The 19,360-nt window shown below is 49.7% G+C and overlaps 1 protein-coding gene across 1 annotated transcript in view; it reads right to left on the bottom strand.

Moving 5' to 3' along the window:
* Nucleotides 1–4,856: 4,856 nt before the first annotated feature.
* LOC147123836 (heat shock 70 kDa protein 12B-like) overlaps nucleotides 4,857–19,360 on the bottom strand; it is an 85,085-nt gene continuing 70,581 nt past the window's right edge. The window contains exons 11-12 of the mRNA XM_085967373.1: nucleotides 10,473–10,576; nucleotides 4,857–5,515 (exon numbers count right to left, since the gene is read on the bottom strand). Of these exons, the coding sequence (XP_085823499.1) occupies nucleotides 4,875–5,515; nucleotides 10,473–10,576 (745 nt within the window). The 3' untranslated portion in view covers nucleotides 4,857–4,874. The remainder of the gene's footprint in view (nucleotides 5,516–10,472; nucleotides 10,577–19,360) is intronic.

Genomic DNA, 19,360 nt, shown 5'->3' on the forward strand with positions numbered 1-19,360 from the left:
GGGCAGAGGTCCCTTTATTTTAATGCCAATGGTGGCTACCTGTACCTCGAGGGGTGCCTGGTGAGCACGGGCAACATGCGGGTCCAAGTGATTCAATGGGTGGGTGATAGGGGAGAGTGTACATGGGCTGTGGGAGGAGATTAAATGGGTGGGTAGAGTCCATGATAGGGGAGAGTGTACATGGGCTGTGGGAGGAGATTAAATGGGTGGGTAGAGTCCATGATAGGGGAGAGTGTACATGGGCTGTGGGAGGAGATTAAATGGGTGGGTAGAGTCCATGATAGGGGAGAGTGTACACGGGCTGTGGGAGGAGATTAAATGGGTGGGTAGAGTCCATGATAGGGGAGAGTGTACATGGGCTGTGGGAGGAGATTAAATGGGTGGATAGAGTCCATGATAGGGGAGAGTGTACACGGGCTGTGGGAGGAGATTAAATGGGTGGGTAGAGTCCATGATAGGGGAGAGTGTACACGGGCTGTGGGAGGAGATTAAATGGGTGGGTAGAGTCCATGATAGGGGAGAGTGTACATGGGCTGTGGGAGGAGATTAAATGGGTGGGTAGAGTCCATGATAGGGGAGAGTGTACATGGGCTGTGGGAGGAGATTAAATGGGTGGGTAGAGTCCATGGTAAGGGAGAGTGTACATGGGCTGTGGGAGGAGATTAAATGGGTGGGTAGAGTCCATGATAGGGGAGAGTGTACATGGGCTGTGGGAGGAGATTAAACGGGTGGTTAGAGTCCATGATAGGGGAGAGTGCACATGGGCTGTGGGAGGAGATTAAATGGGTGGTTAGAGTCCATGATAGGGGAGAGTGTCCATGGGCTGTGGGAGGAGATTAAATGGGAGGGTAGAGTCCATGATAGGGGAGAGTGTACATGGGCTGTGGGAGGAGATTAAATGGGTGGGTAGAGTCTGTGATAGGGGAGAGTGTACATGGGCTGTGAGAGGAGATTAAATGGGAGGGTAGAGTCCATGATGGGGGAGAGTGTACATGGGCTGTGGGAGGAGATTAAATGGGTGGGTAGAGTCTGGGATAGGGGCGAGTGTACATGGGCTGTGGGAGGAGATTAAATGGGTGGGTAGAGTCCATGATAGGGGAGAGTGTACATGGGCTGTGGGAGGAGATTAAATGGGTGGGTAGTGTCCATGATAGGGGAGAGTGTACATGGGCTGTGGGAGGAGATTAAACGGGTGGGTAGAGTCTGTGATAGGGGAGAGTGTACATGGGCTGCTGTACTGCTCTTCTCTCCTCTGAGTTTTCTGAGGTTTTTACAGGTGAGAGGATGTAATGTGGGTGGGAGAAGTGAGGGGCGAGTCCACTCCAACCATCTTACATCTTCTACAAAAGCTTTGCAGTTAGACTCGGGGACCATTGTGGCCTGAAGTCCAGACCCAGTGCTAGGCCTTGCTATTGTCATGGAAACGGCAAGCTTGAGCTGGGCCTTGAGCGGGCAACATCCTGCTCCTGATTGGCTAAGAGTCACCGTGTGATTTGTAATGCTTGGTGACCATGTGTGAGATCGCAGCTTACAACAGATGCACGTTTATCAAATGTAGCTCAAGAGTACAAAAATAATGCTTCAGATCGCACCCTGACAATATGTATAAAGACACAGGAAACGGGAGGACAAGTTTGAGCCCAACAGGTCCATCAATACTGACAGTCAACCCCATCTACTCACCTTCTATCCCCAGCCCCTATCCTCATCATCTCCCTCACTCCCTCCTCAACATATCCCTCAATCCCTCCTCACCGTATCCCTCAAACGCTTCACCATATCCCTCAATCCCTTCACCATATCCCGCAATCCCTCCCCTCCCCTCCCATCCATCTCCCTCAATCCCTCCCCTCAATATCCCTCAATTCCTCCCCTCAATATCCCTCAATCCCTCCCCTCGATCTCCCTCAATCCCTCCTCTCGATCTCCCTCAATCCCTCCCCACGATATCCCTCAATCCCGCCCCTCGATATCCCTCAATCCCTCCCCACGATATCCCTTAATCCCGCCCCTCGATATCCCTCAATCCCTCCCCACGATATCCCTCAATCTCTCCTCTCGATCTCCCTCAATCCTTCCTCACTGTATCCCTCAATCCCTCCCCACAATATCCCTCAATCCTTCCTTCAATATCCCTCAATCCCTCCTTACCATATCTCTCAATCCCTCCTCTCGATATCCCTCAATCCCCCTCCCTTCTATTCCCCTTCACTCACCACAATCGCGTCCATCTCTGGACTCTCCTGACACTGATCCCCCACTCTCAAACTTGTGTCTGCAGGGATCCGAACCCGTCTGTACAGTTTACAAGTCAGCTAAAATATATAAAAATAAACCCTTTCATTTTACATAAATAGATCTTTAAATTCAGAGTCTAATTCTCCGGGCAGTTTTTATTTTCAGTTTGAGAAAACCGGTGCAGTGGGAGTGGAAAAATACTGATCTGCCCGGCAACCCAATCTGTGTCGGACTGCTGGGGGTGCGCAGCTGGGCACATCGATGAACCTCAGCTCCCTAACCGCTGGCCTGCCCTCCGACTCGAGCTATATCAACACATTGCTCCACTAGGACTTCGCTCTGCTGTGTAAATGACTCACGGCACTTAAGGTTATTGCTTCCCCCTGCTCAAAATATTCTCCCTTCTCTAGCTCAATGATGCTGAGACTAGCTGTAGCCCATTACTGCCACCTGGCTCAGATCCGTTAACACGGCGTAGAACGGAAGTAGAACCCAGGCCCCTCCTGCCCAGCAGTGCTCAGTCTCACACTGGACGCTGCATAGTGTGAAACCCGAGTATGAAACACATTGGCTGTCCTCTTACCGGCAGATCCTGCCCACCTCTCGCTGCCTGACACACAATCAACGCACCAGGGACAGTGTAGAGGGTGCTTTACTCTGTATCTAACCCTGTGCTGTACCTGCCCTGGGAGTGTTTGATGGGACAGTGTAGAGGGAGCTTTACTCTGTATCTAACCCATGCTGTACCTGTCCCGGGAGTGTTTGATGGGACAGTGTAGAGGGAGCTTTACTCTGTATCTAATCCGTGCTGTACCTGCCCTGGGAGTGTTTGATGGGGCAGTGTAGAGGGAGCTTTACTCTGTCTCTAATCCGTGCTGTACCTGCCCCGGGAGTGTTTGATGGGACAGTGTAGAGGGAGCTTTACTCTGTATCTAATCCGTGCTGTACCTGCCCTGGGAGTGTTTGATGGGGCAGTGTAGAGGGAGCTTTACTCTGTCTCTAATCCGTGCTGTACCTGCCCCGGGAGTGTTTGATGGGACAGTGTAGAGGGAGCTTTACTCTGTATCTAATCCGTGCTGTACCTGCCCTGGGAGTGTTTGATGGGGCAGTGTAGAGGGAGCTTTACTCTGTATCTAACCCGTGCTGTACCTGTCCCGGGAGTGTTTGATGGGGCAGTGTAGAGGGAGCTTTACTCTGTATCTAACCCGTGCTGTACCGGCCCTCGGAGTGTTTGATGGGACAGTGTAGAGGGAGCTTTACTCTGTATCTAATCCGTGCTGTACCTGCCCTGGGAGTGTTTGATGGGGCAGTGTAGAGGGAGCTTTACTCTGTATCTAATCCGTGCTGTACCTGCCCTGGGAGTGTTTGATGGGACAGTGTAGAGAGAGCTTTACTCTGTATCTAATCCGTGCTGTACCTGCCCTGGGAGTGTTTGATGGGACAGTGTAGAGGGAGCTTTACTCTGTATCTAACCTGTGCTGTACCTGTAATGTGGAGGTAGTAAGTCTCCTCCTTCTCTGGCTCCGCTTTCGGGTAAGTGGAAGAAATGTAACTTGCCTTTTTGGAGGCTGTCCCCAGCTACCTTTAAGGATCCTGGTTTGGCTGCTGCGTGCCTGACATAACTGACCACAGCACCAATTGGTCACAACCAGTTTCCCTGGGAGCCTTAGGTTAGCTTTAGGCCCGTGATTTGCCGAGGCGATCGGCGATTAAAGGGCAGCAATACCAAAATATCATGCTCCACACTTCTGGCACAAGCTGTTTGCGGCGCAGACTAAGACGGACCATTCGGCACCCATTCATTGCCTGAATTTCGCCACGATCCAATTTCTAGGCCTGGGTGCCTGAAATGGAAACGGTCCCGCTGCCTGGCACCGACCTCCCTCGCTTACTTATTATTCCAACGCTCTGCCGCCCGGCCTCCCAACTCACACTCTCCGTAAACCTCAGCTCATCCAAAGCTCTGCTGCCCCGTGTCCGAACTCGCACCAAGTTCCGTTCACCCATCACCCCCTGTGCTCACTGACCTACACTGGCTCCCGTTCTGCCAACGCCACGATCTTAAAATTCTCATCCTGGTTTTCAAATCTCTCCAAGGCCTCCCCTCTCCCTATCTCTGTAAACCTCCTCCAGCCCTACAACCCTCCGAGATATCTGCCCTCCTCCAATTCTGACCTCTTGGCGCATCCCTGATTTTAATCGCTCCACCATTGGCGGCCGTGCCTTCAGCTGCCTGGGCCCTAAACTCTGGAATTCCCTCCCTAAACCTCTCCGCCTCTCTCTCCCCCTTTAAGAAGATCTTTAAAACCTAACTCACCTGTCCGAATATCTCCTTATGAGGCTCGGTTTCAAATTTTGTTTGATAATCGCTCCTGTGAAGCGCCTTGGGACGTTTTACTACATTAAAGGTGCTATATAAATGCAAGTTGTTGCTGATGAACAAAAGATAAAGCTGGTTTGAGGGCTCAGGGGTTTTACCCTGTTGCCGGGTGTGTGTTGTACACAGTTGCTGAACCTACCTGTAGACAAGGTGACATCCATGAATCTATCGTTGCTCCCTGCTTCCCCGCACCCCCCCATCTCCTCCTTCTCACACCCCCTCCCCACCCATCCCCAACCCACTATTTCCCTCATTGCTAATTTGACAGAAAGTCGATTGAGGCTCTCACGGTCTTCGAGGTGACCACGTCCAGGGCGGTGACCCTGATCTCCGTGTCTCCGAACTGCATGGTGGTCCGAATCTCGCGCCGTTTTTTCCTGGGGCTGAGGTTGTCTGTGTCCGACAGGTCCAGGCTGACTGTCCCGCACTTCCGCACCTCAGGGTCGCTGATGTAAAGGACGTCGTCGCATCCGGCGCAGTAGATGTTGATGATGATCTTCCGCTGCCCGAGTCTGGCCGGCGTGTAGCTGCGGTGGACAACCTCACCCAGGGCCACCGACTGGTCAACCGAGACAAACTTGTCGAAGATGTCGGTGCACCACTGGATGCCCTCCTTGACCAGCAGCTTCTCCTTCGGGTGCTTGCCCTCCACGAACTTGTTGAGGACGCCGACCCCGTAGGTCAAAGGTGAACGCCTGACCCTGACGATTGTAGGGTCAAGGCCAAAGAGGACCGCCCCTTTGAGGATGGTGAGGCCAACATCTTGGGGAATGATGACGCGGCAGATCTTGCCAAAGGCTTGCTGGACGGCCTGCTGGAGAATGGGAGACTCGGCAAAACCACCGACTAAAAACAGGAATTTCACCCCAGCAACATCCGGCTTGTTCATCAAGTTTTCTGCAAAGTAGAGCAATAAATTCAGATTATCTCATGCCTGTCCGTCAACTCTCAATATATTGATCGCCTCTCCGTCATTTATCTATCTATCTTCTTCTTTCTATATATAAAAGCGTTTGATCTGTCTGTCTGTCTGTCTGTCTGTCTGTCCGGCTATACACTCAAAAGTTATAGAGCGTACCTACACGTGTGTTACATCAAAAGAAAGCTTACGATTCCGGAATGGTCATAAGCATATTTACTTTTTGGTCAGACAAAAATTGTGCCGACGGTATCCAAAAAACCTTCAAAATTCCACTCATTATCCATTCATTAGCATTGAGTGACGTGAAGTTGACCAATCCTGTGAGGTGATGATTGACCAATCCTACAGTTCAGTCACCTGATGGTTGACCAATCGGTGCGTGTGTGGGCGGGACTAATCATTCTCAGCTCAGGGATGTGGCAGCCATTAAACACCAGCCGGGCCTGAAGCTAAAAATATGCTAATCGAGGTCAGTATCTTTTTCAAAAAAAATAAGATTTACCAAAAATGTTTTATAAGTACTTTAACTTTCATCTTTGAAGGTATTAAAAGCTAGAAATCACAGAATGTTTAGGTTAAAAAACAGTGGAAAATACCCCAGGCCCCAGGGCCTAGGCTTCTCCAACTGCCGACAGCCCAAATCCAGTCCCAGGCTCCCAGCCCAGACATCGACCAGGCCCAAAAAAGCCCTGGCAACGCCGGGCCCCCCCAGCTAGTCTGTCAATATATTGATCGCCTCTCCGTCATCTGTCAATATATTGATTGCCTGTCCGTCATCTGTCAATATATTGATTGCCTCTCCGTCATCTGTCAATATATTGATCGCCTGTCCGCCATCTGTCAATATATTGATTGCCTGTCCGTCATCTGTCAATATATTGATCGCCTCTCCGTCAACTCTCAATATATTGATCGCCTCTCCATCATCTGTCAATATATTGATCGCCTCTCCATCATCTGTCAATATATTGATTGCCTGTCCATCATCTGTCAATATATTGATCGCCTCTTCATCATCTGTTAATATATTGATCGCCTGTCTGTCATCTGTCAATATACTGATTGCCTGTTCGTCATCTCTCAATATATTGATTGCCTGTCCATCACCTGTCAATATATTGATCGCCTGTTCATCATCTGTCAATATATTGATTGCCTGTCTGTCATCTGTCAATATATTGATCACCTGTCCATCATCTGTCAATATATTGATTGCCTCTCCGTCATCTGTCAATATATTGATCGCCTCTCCATCATCTGTCAATATATTGATCACCTCTCCATCATCTGTCAATATATTGATTGCCTGTCCGTCATCTGTCAATATATTGATTGTCTGTTCATCATGTCAATATATTGATTGCCTGTTCGTCATCTGTCAATATATTGATTGCCTGTTTGTCATCTGTCAATATATTGATTGCCTGTCCATCATCTGTCAATATATTGATTGCCTGTCTGTCATCTGTCAATATATTGATTGCCTGTCCATCATCTGTCAATATATTGATTGCCTGTCTGTCATCTGTCAATATATTGATTGCCTGTTTGTCATCTGTCAATATATTGATCGCCTCTCCATCATCTGTCAATATATTGATCACCTCTCCATCATCTGTCAATATATTGATTGCCTGTCCATCATCTGTCAATATATTGATTGCCTCTCTGTCATCTGTCAATATATTGATTGCCTCTCTGTCATCTGTCAATATATTGATTGCCTGTTCGTCATCTGTCAATATATTGATTGCCTCTCTGTCATCTGTCAATATATTGATTGCCTGTTCATCATCTGTCAATATACTGATTTCCTGTCCATCACCTGTCAATATATTGATCGCCTGTCCATCACCTGTCAATATACTGATTTCCTGTCCGTCACCTGTCAATATATTGATCGCCTGTCCATCAGCAGGGGGTGATGGGCGAACGGGTCTTGGTGTGAGTTAGGACTCAGGCAGCCGAGTTTTGGATGAGCTCAAGTTTGTGTAGGGTGGAATGTGAGGGGCCAGACAGGAGTGTGTTGGAATAGTCAAGTCTAGAGGTAACAAAGGCATGGATGAGGGTTTCAGCAGCGGATGAGCTGAGGCAAGGGCGGAGACGGGCGATGTTACGGAGGTGGAAGTAGGCGGTCTTTGTTATGCTGCGGATATGTGGTCGGAAGCTCATCTCAGGGTCAAATATGACACCAAGGTTGCGAACAGTGTGGTTCAGCCTCAGACAGATGTTAGGGAGAGGGATGGAGTCAGTGGCTAGGGAACGGAGTTTGTGACAGGGACCAAAAACAATGGCTTCGGTCTTCCCAATATTTAATTGGAGAAAATTTCTGCTCATCCAGAACTGGATGTCGGACAAGCAGTCTGACAAATCAGACAGTGGAGGGGTCGAGAGAGGTGGTGGTGAGGTAGAGCTGGGTGTGGTCAGCGTACATGTGGAAACTGACACTGTGTTTTCGGATGATGTCACCGAGGGGCAACATGTAGATGAGAAATAGGAGGGGCCAAGGATAGATCCTTGGGGGACACCAGAGGTAACGATGCGGGAGCGGGAAGAGAAGCCGTTGCAGGTGATTCTCTGGTTACGATTAGATAGATAAGAATGGAACCAGGCGAGTGCAGTCCCACCCAGCTGGACGACAGTGGAGAGGCGTTGGAGAAGGATGGAGTGGTCAACCGTGTCAAAGGCTGCAGACAAGTCAAGAGGGACGAGGAGGGAAAGTTTACCTTTGTCACAGTCACAAAGGATCTCATTTGTGACTTTGATAAGAGCCATTTCAGTACTGTGGCAGGGGCGGAAACCTGATTGCAGGAAAGATGGGCACGGATTTGGGGGGCGACAACACGTTCAAGGACTTTGGAAAAGAAAGGGAGGTTGGAGATGGGGCGGTCATTTGCAAGGACGGAGGGATCAAGGGATGTTTTTGAGGAGAGGGGTGATGACGGCAGATTTGAAGGAGAGGGGGACAGTACCTGAGGAGAGAGAACCGTTAACAATATCAGCTAACATGGGGGCCAGGAAGAGAAGTTGGGTGGTCAGCAGTTTGGTGGGAATAGGGTCGAGGGAGCAGGAAGTGGGTCTCCTGGACAAAATGAGCTCGGAGAGAGCATGAGGGGAGATCGGAGAGAAACTGGAGAAAGAAGCAAGTTCAGGGCTAGGGCAGGGGGAACCTTAGAGGAGGTTTGGCCCAGTGGGCTAGGGGAAGGTAGGGAAGTGACAGAAGCAACTGATGGGATGACCTCAATCTTAGTGACAAAGAGGTCCATGAGGTCCTTGCACTTGTTGGATGTGAGGGTGGCGGAGGCAGGGAAGAGGGGTTTAAGAAGAGGATTTGTAGTGGAGAAGAGAAGCCAGGGGTTATCTTTGCATTCCAGGATGATCGGGGAATAGTGAGCCATTTTGGCCGACGAGAGCAGGATCTAATACTGCTTTATGTGGTCCAGCCAGATCTGGTGATGAATGGCTAAACCGGCTGTCCACCATAAACGTTCAAGTCTGCGTCCTGGAAGTAGGGAAGTCTTGCTACAACTGTATAGGGCACTGGTGAGACCACACCCGGAGTACTGCGTACAGTTTTGGTCCCCTTATTTAAGGAGGGCTATACTTGCATTGGAGGCAGTTCAGAGAAGGTTCACGAGGTTGATTTCCGAGTTGAAGGGGTTGTCTTATGAAGAAAGGTTGAGCAGGTTGGGCCTATACTCATTGGAGTTTAGAAGAATGAGAGGTGATCTTATTGAAACATATAAGATGCTGAGGGGGCTCGACAGGGCAGATGCTGAGAGGTTGTTTCCCCTCGTGGGGGAATCTAGAACTAGGGGGCATAGTTTCAGAATAAGGGGTCGCCCATTTAAGACAGAGATGAGGAGAAATTTCTTCTCTGAGGGTCGTGAATCTTTGGAATTCTCGACCCCAGAGAGCTGTGGAGGCGGAGTCAGTGAATATATTCAAGGTGGAGATAGATTGATTTTTGAGCAACAGGGGAGTCAAGGGTTATGGGGAGCGGGCAGGGAAGTGGAGTTGAGGCAAAGATCAGACCAGCCATGATCTTATTGAATGGCGGAGCAGGCTCGAGGGGCCTAATGGCCGACTCCTGCTCCTGTTTCTTATGTTCTTATGTCCCTTGGACTGAAGGGAGCGGAGATAGGGGCCGTACCAGGGGGAACAGCCAGAGTGAGAGAGAGAGCAGTGGTTTTAGTGGGGACTAGGCCATCAAAGGTTGTGATCGAGCGGATTGGTGCAGCTGCAGAAATGTTCTGGTGAATGGAGGACCAAGGGGCTAGAGAGCTGGAAATTTGACAATGCAGAGGTAAGTGACTTGGGGGGGAGTTTTTTTCCAGGGGCGGACACAGAAAGAAGCCGGGTTGGGAGGGGGAGTGGGGATACGGGTGGAGAGCGATACAAGGAAGCGATCAGACATGCCCTTATCTGTGATTGACATGTTGGGAGTAGAGGGGCCACGTGAGATATCAAGGTCAAGGGGGTGGCCGTGAATATGGGTAGGGAGTTTATATGGAGGGTGAGATTAAGCAAGGATAAGAGGGTAGTGAACTCAGAGGAGAGAGAGCGTGATGAGTTGAGATGGAGGATGAGAAGTCGCTCGGTGCAGAGGCTGAGGGAGGAAAGCCATGAAGATATCTCGGTGAGAAACCTGGTGTGGTACTTGGGTGGGCGGTACAGAACGAGGATTTTAAAGGAGTGATGAGGGAGATGGAACAAGGTGAGATGCTCAAAGGAGGAGAAAGTGCCAGAGGAGTAGGGGGACAGACCCAGGTGTGATTTGGTGATGAGGGCCACACCCACAACCTTCCAGTCGTGAGATGAGAGGGCAACCTGTTGGGACACACGTAGACCGGCTGCCCTCAGGAGAGGTCCAGCCCATGGCATTATCTGAACTGCAAGATCCCATTGAGAAGCGTGACTCTGTGTACTCACCGATGTGAACCACCACCTGTTTTACGGTTGGCTGGAAGAGCTCGGCGATGGCTTCTGGAGTCATTCGCAGCATCCCCTGAGAGGACCACGTGACCACCTTACTGCTGTAGAATCGAAGAGACGCAGATTCTGCGGTCAGAGGTCATGCCACCCGACGCCGACGCAACTTGCACCAACACATCGTATCCCAATATGGGGGCCTGCGGGTTCCCGAAGAGAGGTGGAACCCTGTGGTCCTGAGGCCAATGCCCACTCCAGGCTCTGAATGGGGCCAGGAAGCGTGGCAGGAGGTGCCCAGCACACAGCTCATTAAGGGCGGGACCTTTAGTTAAATGAAAGGTTCCTCCCCGCAATGTGAGTGGACAGCCTGAGTGGACATGCAGATGGGCAGCGCCCACTGTAAACAGGGCACTGATGGGGAGATGGGTATAAAAATGGCCACTTATGTCCTGGGCGCCCGCCTCCTCCTCACTCTGCGTTTGGCCTCGAGTCAACAATCCTTCCAAGGGATCGCCCAAGGGAACAAAATGCTGGCGCTGCCCAAGGAGGCTTCAACCCTTCCATGGCTACTGTTAGCCCACACTGTGAATGTCCCGCCCAATGTCCCCCAATGTCCTCCCAGCAGCACCTCCCAAACCCGCCACCTCTACCACCTAGAAGGACAAGGGGAGCAGGCGCACGGGAACACCACAATAGAAACATAGAAGATAGGAGCAGGAGTAGGCCATTCGGCCCCTCTAGCCTGCTCCGCCATTCAATGCGATCATGGCTGATCATCCAAGTTCAGTACCCGGTCCCTGCTTTCTCCCCATACCCCTTGATCCCTTTAGCCTTAAGAAATATATCCAACTCCTTCTTGAATATATTTAATGAATTGGCCTGTACTGCCTTCTGTGGTAGAGAATTCCACAGGTTCACCACGCTCTGGGTGAAGAAATTCCTCCTCATTTCTGTCCTAAAAGGCTTACCCCTTATCCTTAGACTGTGACCCCTGGTTCTGGATTCCCCCGCCATCGGGAACATCCTTTCTGCATCTAGTCTGTCCAGTCCTGCCAGAATTTTATAAGTTTCAATGAGATCCCCTCTCATTCTTCTAAACTCCAGCGAGTACAAGCCCAATCGACCCAATCTCTCCTCATACGTCATTCCTGCCATCCCAGGTATCAGCCTGGTGAATCTTCGCTAAACTCCTTCCATGGCAAGTATATCCTTCCTCAGATAAGGCGACCAAAACTGCACACAATACTCAAGATGTGGTTTCACCAAGGCCCTGTACAACTACAGCAAGACATCCTTGTTTTTGTACTCAAACCCTCTCGCTACGAAGGCCAACATACCATTTGCCTTCTTAACCGCCTGCTGCACCTGCATGCTTACCTTCAGCGACTGGTGCACAAGGACACCCAGGTCTCGTTGCACTTCCCCTTCTCCCAATCTATTGCCATTCAGATAATAATCTGCCTTCCTGTTTTTGACACCAAAGTGGATAACCTCACATTTATCCACGTTATCACAGAATCACAGAAACCCCACAGTGCAGATAGAGGCCATTCGGCCCATCGAGCCTGCACCGACACATATCCCACCCGATCCCCGTAACCCCTACACCAACACATATCCCACTCTATCCCCGTAACCCCATGTATTTAATCACCCTAACACTAAGAGTCAATTTATCATAGCCAATCAACCTAACCCGCACATCTCTGGACTGTGGGAGGAAACCGGAGCACCCGGAGGAAACCCACGCAAACACGGGGAGAATGTGCAAACTCCACACAGACAGTCACCCGAGGCCAGATTCGAACCCGGGTTCCTGGCGCTGTGAGGCAACAGTGCTAACCACTATGCCACCGTGCTGCATCTGCCATGCTTCTGCCCAATCACCCAACCTGTCCAAATCATCCTGTAGTTTCTCCAAGTTCCAAGTTCCCCTACAACTCACACACTGTAGTGTATGTACCTTTAAGAGGAACTATGTTTTTGAAGCCCCTGTATACTGTAGTACCAGTAGTGACCACTCGGGTATATAAACCTGTGTAGCGTCTTGTGTTGTTGGTTCACCTCCAGACTTTGTTCAGTAAACACTTGTTAAATCAACTCCTGCATTCCGTGTCTCCATTAACACATGGATCTAACAGTGGCGACGAGTTAGAAACGAACTTACCTGCAATTCGGCAGCACCTCAAGGGGATCGATTCCTCAGACGAAGGTCGAAGCCAGAAAAAAAAAATAACTCGAAGAAACTCGAAAACGAGGGCCAGGCTTGGTCTCCAGTCTGTGGTTTCCCCAGCTAAACGGGCTGGTGGCAGGTAGTCTACTGATCCTTCCTGGGCTGCGGCGGGCTAGAGCTCGATCGGGTGGCTCTGCAACGGGGCCGGGCAGCGAGTCGGGAAGCAGAAGCAAAGAGAGAGGGTGGAGCACTCAGGGCGCGGCCGGTGCTGCAAAGCAGGTCGGCGTTCGGACCGAGCAGAGGGAGGGGAAAATCCCAGAGGGTCCGCTCCACGACGGGAATGGTTCTCCAAGTAACGGAGAAACTATTGAAGCGCTATAAAAAAAATTTTTTTTAAATAGAAATACCGCGAAAAGCTGCAGGTCGCAACGGGAACCGCGGAGAACAGCGTTGGCAGCAGCGGCAGCGGCGGGAAAGCGCGGGAGGCGCCATTTTGATCCATCAGGGACGGAGGAAAAGCGCGGGAAGCGCCATTTTAGATTTTTCAAGATGCCGAAGACTGGCAATATTACTGCTTTCGATAGTGATATAGAAGATTGGACCACATATGTGGAAAGAGTGGAGGTATATTGCAAGGCGAATGAAGTAGCGGATGATAAAAAGGCATCGGTACTTCTAAATCTGATGGGCACAAGGACATACGGGCTGTTACGAAGCTTGATCACTCCAGCCAAACCGATGGACAAGAATTTTAAGGAGATTGTTGATACCGTACAGGAGCACTTAAACCCAACACCGCTGCTGATAGTGGAACGATTCAAATTCTTCAGGAGGAATCAGCACAAGAATGAAAGTAACGCTGATTACCTCACCGAATTACGAAAGCTGTCAAAGCACTGCCAATTCGGGGCAGGACTGGCAGATTCTCTACGAGACAAATTCGTCTGCGGTCTCCTAAGCGAAGGAACACAGAAAAGACTACTTTCTGAGAAAGATTTAACACTGGACAAGGCTTTCAGTGTGGCTGTATCATATGAAGCAGCAGCAAGAGGAGCTGCAGAGATACAGCAAAAGCCACAGGACTTCGGCACCCATGAAATGACACGGGGTTTCGAGAGATGTTATCGCTGCGGCAGATCCACCCGTGACCAGAAGGACTGCTGGCTCAAGGACAAAGCATGCAGGCAATGCGGAAAGATGGGACACATTGCACGTGTATGCAGATCTGGAAAGAAATCCGCTGACAGTAAAAAGGTCAATAAGGAAAAGTACAGAAAGGTACAAATGATGACGGACAGTAGCTCCGAAGACCAGAAGAGCGATAGCGACTCCGGAAACAAGAGACTAAGCTGTCTCAAATTACATAATGTAATTGCCAAAGAAGATTACCAGACCATTTGGGTTACCCTCACGATAGCGGGGTCCCCAGTCAAAATGGAGCGAGATACAGGATCAGCTCTGACCGTCATAAGTCGATGGGATTACGAGCGGCTATTTCCGCATATACCTCTGAAAGACACATCCATTGTCTTGAAGACATATATGGGGCAGAAAGTATACCCCAGAGGGAAAATAAGGGTGCCTGTTGTATACAACGGCAAGGAAATACAGAAGTTGTATTTATACATTCTGCAAGAAGGTGGTCCACCGTTGTTGGGACGTGAATGGATCAAAAAGATACGTTTAGACTGGCACTCCATTCAGGCACTGACGGTGACCAGTAAGAAAAAAAACAATGATGACGTCATACCTGGACGATTAAAAGAAATCTTGGCTAACGCCAAAGAAGTGTTTCAACAGGAACTAGGAACCCTGAAAGGCGCCACCGCCTCAATAAAAGTGGAAGATGCGGCAATTTCCAAGTTTTTTAAGGCAAGGCCGGTGCCATACGCAATTCGTCCAGCCGTCGAGGCAGAGCTGGAGAATTTGGAAAAAGCAGGCGTGTTATCCAAGGTAGATTAGAGCGAGTGGGCAACACCCATCGTCCCGGTCATGAAGAAAACGTTGAATAATGATAAATCTGAAGAACAGAGAAAAGTTCGCATCTGTGGGGACTTCAAGGTGACTGTAAACCCGGTTCTTCACATGGTACAGTATCCTCTTATAGAAGATATTTTCGCCTCACTATCCGGAGGGAAACGTTTCACCAAAATCGACTTAGCACAGGCATATGTCATACAGATGTACCTACAGATGGAGGTTGAGGAGGCCTCTAAAAAGTATCTCACGATAAACACACACAAAGACCTGTACCAGTACAATCGACTGGTTTTCGGAGTGGCATCAGCTCCGGCTATCTGGCAAAGAGCTATGGAACAAGTCCTGCAAGGGATTCCGGGGACTCAATGCTACCTAGACGACATCCTTGTAACAGGAGAAAACAACAACGAGCACCTTGCCAACTTGGAGCAGGTGCTCACTCGGCTGAAAGAACGGGGCCTACGAGCAAATCGCCCCAAGTGCGAATTTTTCCAGAAACAAATATCATATTGTGGCCATGTCATTAACGAAGAAGGGTTGCATAAGTCACCTGAAAAAATTGAAGCGGTCGTAAAGGCCCCAGTGCCTGAAAATGTCTCACAATTAAGGTCGTTCCTGGGATTAGTAAATTACTATCATAAATTTTTACCAAACTTGTCGACAGTTCTGCACCCGCTTAACGCACTGCTACAAACGGGAGTAGTTTGGAAATGGAGCGAAGACTGTAAACGTGCCTTCCATAAATGCAAAGGCTTGATCACGTCCAGGGAAGTGTTGGCTCATTACAACCCATACTGCCAATCAGACTGGCGTGCGATGCATCCCCTTACGGCGTGGGAGCGGTATCATCGCATAGATTCCCTGATGGCTCGGAGCGGCCGATAGCTTTTGCGTCACGCTCATTGAACTCAGCTGAGCGTAACTATGCCCAGATCGACAGGGAGGCACTCAGCCTGGTGTGGGGGGTGAAGAAATTCAACCATTACCTCCACGGACAAAAATTTACCTTGTTGACTGACCATCAACCCCTCGTCTCCATATTCAACCCTAAAAAGGGTGTTCCCATTATGACAGCGCAAAGGCTACAGAGGTGGTCCCTTTTCCTAGGGGCACACCAATATGACATAGAATACAAAGGATCAAAACAGCATGGGAATGCTGACGGGTTATCGCGCCTACCGTTGCCAACGGTGGAAGAGGCGCCTACAGTGGACCCAGTGGAGATATTCCACTCGACCATAGGGGAATGTCTACCGGTGACAAATTCTACCATTGAAAAGGAAACGCGAAATGACCCGACTCTCTCACGAGTCTACGATTTAACGGTGAAGGGATGGCCAGCACATGGCGAACCACTGTTGCCAGCATTCTCGCAAAGAAGAGAACAGCTGTCAGTGTGCCGAGGAACCTTGATGTGTGGATCCAGAGTGGTGATTCCACCCAAACTCAAGGATAGAGTGCTAAAGGAGCTTCACGAGGGGCATCTGGGTGGAGTGAAAATGAAGAACTTAGCCAGAGCATTTGTGTGGTGGCCAGGTATCGATGGAGACATCGAAGAAATGACCAAGAGCTGTCTAGGATGCCAGAAGGTCCAAAACACCCCACCACAAGCCCCTTTACATCCATGGGAGTGGCCCTCATCTCCATGGCAAACGGTACATATCGACTTTGCTGGTCCATTTATGGACTCAATGTTCTTAATCGCGGTGGATGCACACTCCAAGTGGCCGGAGGTAATAAAGATGTCCTCCGCCACCACAGAAAAAACCATCACAGTATTAAGGACCATATTCGCCAGGAATGGGCTTCCTGAACAGATCTGTTCTGATAATGGACCGCAATTTGTATCCGAAGAATTCAGGAAGTTCTTAAAAAACAATGGGGTTAAGCACTACACGTCCGCCCCATACCATCCCGCCACCAATGGATTGGCTGAAAGGTTTGTCCAGACCTTCAAGAAGGCCATAAAGGCCATGGGTAATGAAGACATAAATCTACAACATAAGGTAGATAACTTCTTGTTTGCGTACAGGAATGCAACACATGTGGTTACAAACCAAACCCCCGCCATGATGTTTTTCAATAGAAGACTAAGGTGCCGGCTGGATTTGGTCAAGCCAAATGTCAGAAGGGACGTGGAGAACCGGCAATTTCAAAGCATGAATGAAAGGCCAACTAGAACCTTCCAGATAGGTCAACCAGTTTTGGCCCGGGACTACTGTACCGAGAAATGGCAGCCTGGAACTATTTGCACACGACTAGGACCGCTGATGTATACCGTGGACATTGGAGAAAGCATAATAAGGCGCCATGCTGACCAGATCATAGAGTCATCCGAAAAAGGACAACCTACACCACAACTCTATACGCCTAGTGATGAAGCAGAGATACCCATAGTATCTACCTCCGATCCGGTGATACTGGAACCAGATGAACCCGACACTGGCATTGAAGCCGAATCGACCTTGCCAAAAGAACCTACTACACCACCGAGGCGTTATCCGGACCGAGTCAGGAAGCCTCCAGAGAGACTGAATTTGTAATTGATTAACTTCAGCAAATGTCTATATTATTGTTCTTGTAAAAATGTTATTTAATGATTACTTAAAATGTTATGTACTATTTATCTAAAAGGGGAGGAATTGTAGTGTATGTACCTTTAAGAGGAACTATGTTTTTGAAGCCCCTGTATACTGTAGTACCAGTAGTGACCACTCGGGTATATAAGCCTGTGTAGCGTCTTGTGTTGTTAGTTCACCTCCAGACTTTGTTCAGTAAACACTTGTTAAATCAACTCCTGCATTCCGTGTCTCCATTAATACACGGATCTAACACACACCATCCTGACTTAGAAGTATATCGGCCAATCCTTCATCGTTGCTGGCTCAAAATGCTGTAACTCCCTCCCTAACAGCACTGTGGGAGCACCTTCACCACACGGACTGCAGCGGTTCAAGAAGGCGGCTCACCACCACCTTCTCAAGGGCAACTAGGGATGAGTAATAAATGCTGGCCTTGCCAGCGACGCCCACATCCCATGAGTGAATTTTAAAGTCCCCCATTCACCCCAATGTTCCCCAATGCCTCACCCACTCCAAGTGACTACACTTCAAAAAAAAAGTACTTAATTGGCTGTAAAGCGCTTTGGGACGTCCAGTGGTCGTGAGAGGCGCCATATGAATGTAAGTCTTTCTTTCATGTGGTGTTCCAGTTCAGTATATGGTAACTTCGTGGGGCATACTAAGGATCAGAATGGTGCCAGGGCTAGAAGGGTAAAATTATGAGGACAGGCTTGTATTCCCTTGAGTTGAGAAGATTAAGGGGTGACATAATTGAGGTGTGTAAGATGATTAAAGAAGTTGATGGGGTACATAGAACATAGAAACATAGAAACTAGGAGCAGGAGTAGGCCATTCGGCCCTTCGAGCCTGCTCCGCCATTCAACGAGATCATGGCTGATCATCCAAACCCTAGCACCCGGTCCCTACACCGACAGCCATCCCACCCAAGCCCTATCCCCGTAACCCCGCGTATTTAATCCCCCCTAACACTAAGGGCCAATTTTTGATTAGATAGAGAGAAACTGTTTCCTCTGGTGGGGGAACATATTTCTTATGTTCTTATGACACATCTTTAAGGTGATTGGCAAAAGAACCAAAGACGACATAAGAAAAAGCTTTTTCACGCAGCGAGTGGTTACGATCTGGAATGCACTGCCTGAAAGGGTGGTGCAGGCAGATTGAAGCTTATCTTTCAAAGGGGAGTTGGATAAGTACCTGAAGGAAATTTTTTTGCAGGTCTATGGGGAAAGGGTGGGGGAGTGGGACTAGCTGAGGTGCTTTTGCAGAGAGCCGGCACGGGCTCGACGGGCCGAATGGCCTCCTTCCGTGCTGTAACCATTCTATGATTCTATGATATGCCTTGCCACCATCATTGGCGATTACGGAGGCGCAGACCTAATCAGAGGCATCATGCATCGCACCTGCCCCCCCCCCCCTCGCCCTCCGATCCCACCATCCGCAGGAAGCGGGCGTGTCGGCAACTCCAGGGGCTGCGAGGGAAGCTGTGTCCAACCGAGCCTCCGTCCCATCGTTGGTGCTGCCCCATTGGCCGCACGTTATGGTGACCTCCGACCTGTGAGGGCGTCTGATTAGATAGCAGGCTGGAAGATGTGGCACAGAAAGGGGAGACCCCTCCCTACAAAGGATCCCTGATGGAGAGACTCCCCTTTAATAGGGGTCCCTGATGGAGAGACTCCCCTTTAATAGGGGTCCCTGATGGAGAGACTCCCCTTTAACAGGGGTCCCTGATGGAGAGACTCCCCTTTAATAGGGGTCCCTGATGGAGAGACTCCCCTTTAATAGGGGTCTCTGATGGAGAGACTCCCCTTTAATAGGAGTCTCTGATGGAGCGACTCCCCTTTAATAGGAGTCCCTGATGGAGAGACTCCCCTTTAATAGGAGTCCCTGATGGAGAGACTCCCCTTTAATAGGAGTCCCTGATGGAGAGACTCCCCTTTAATAGGGGTCCCCGATGGAGAGAATTCCCTTTTAAAGGGGTCCCTGATGGAGGGACTCCATATTTAAAGGGGTCCCTGATGGAGGGACTCCCCTTTTAAAGGCGGCCTCATGCTTTGAAAAGCTCTTGAGGTCAGTCATAGAGTCATAGAGTTATTCAGCACAGAAAGAGGCCCTTCGGCCCATCGCGTCTGCGCCGTCCATCAAGCCCTGTCCAA

This window comes from Somniosus microcephalus, chromosome 2, assembly GCF_052327205.1.
Source record: "Somniosus microcephalus isolate GS21.2 chromosome 2, FLI_Smic_1.0, whole genome shotgun sequence".
NCBI lineage: Eukaryota > Metazoa > Chordata > Chondrichthyes > Squaliformes > Somniosidae > Somniosus > Somniosus microcephalus.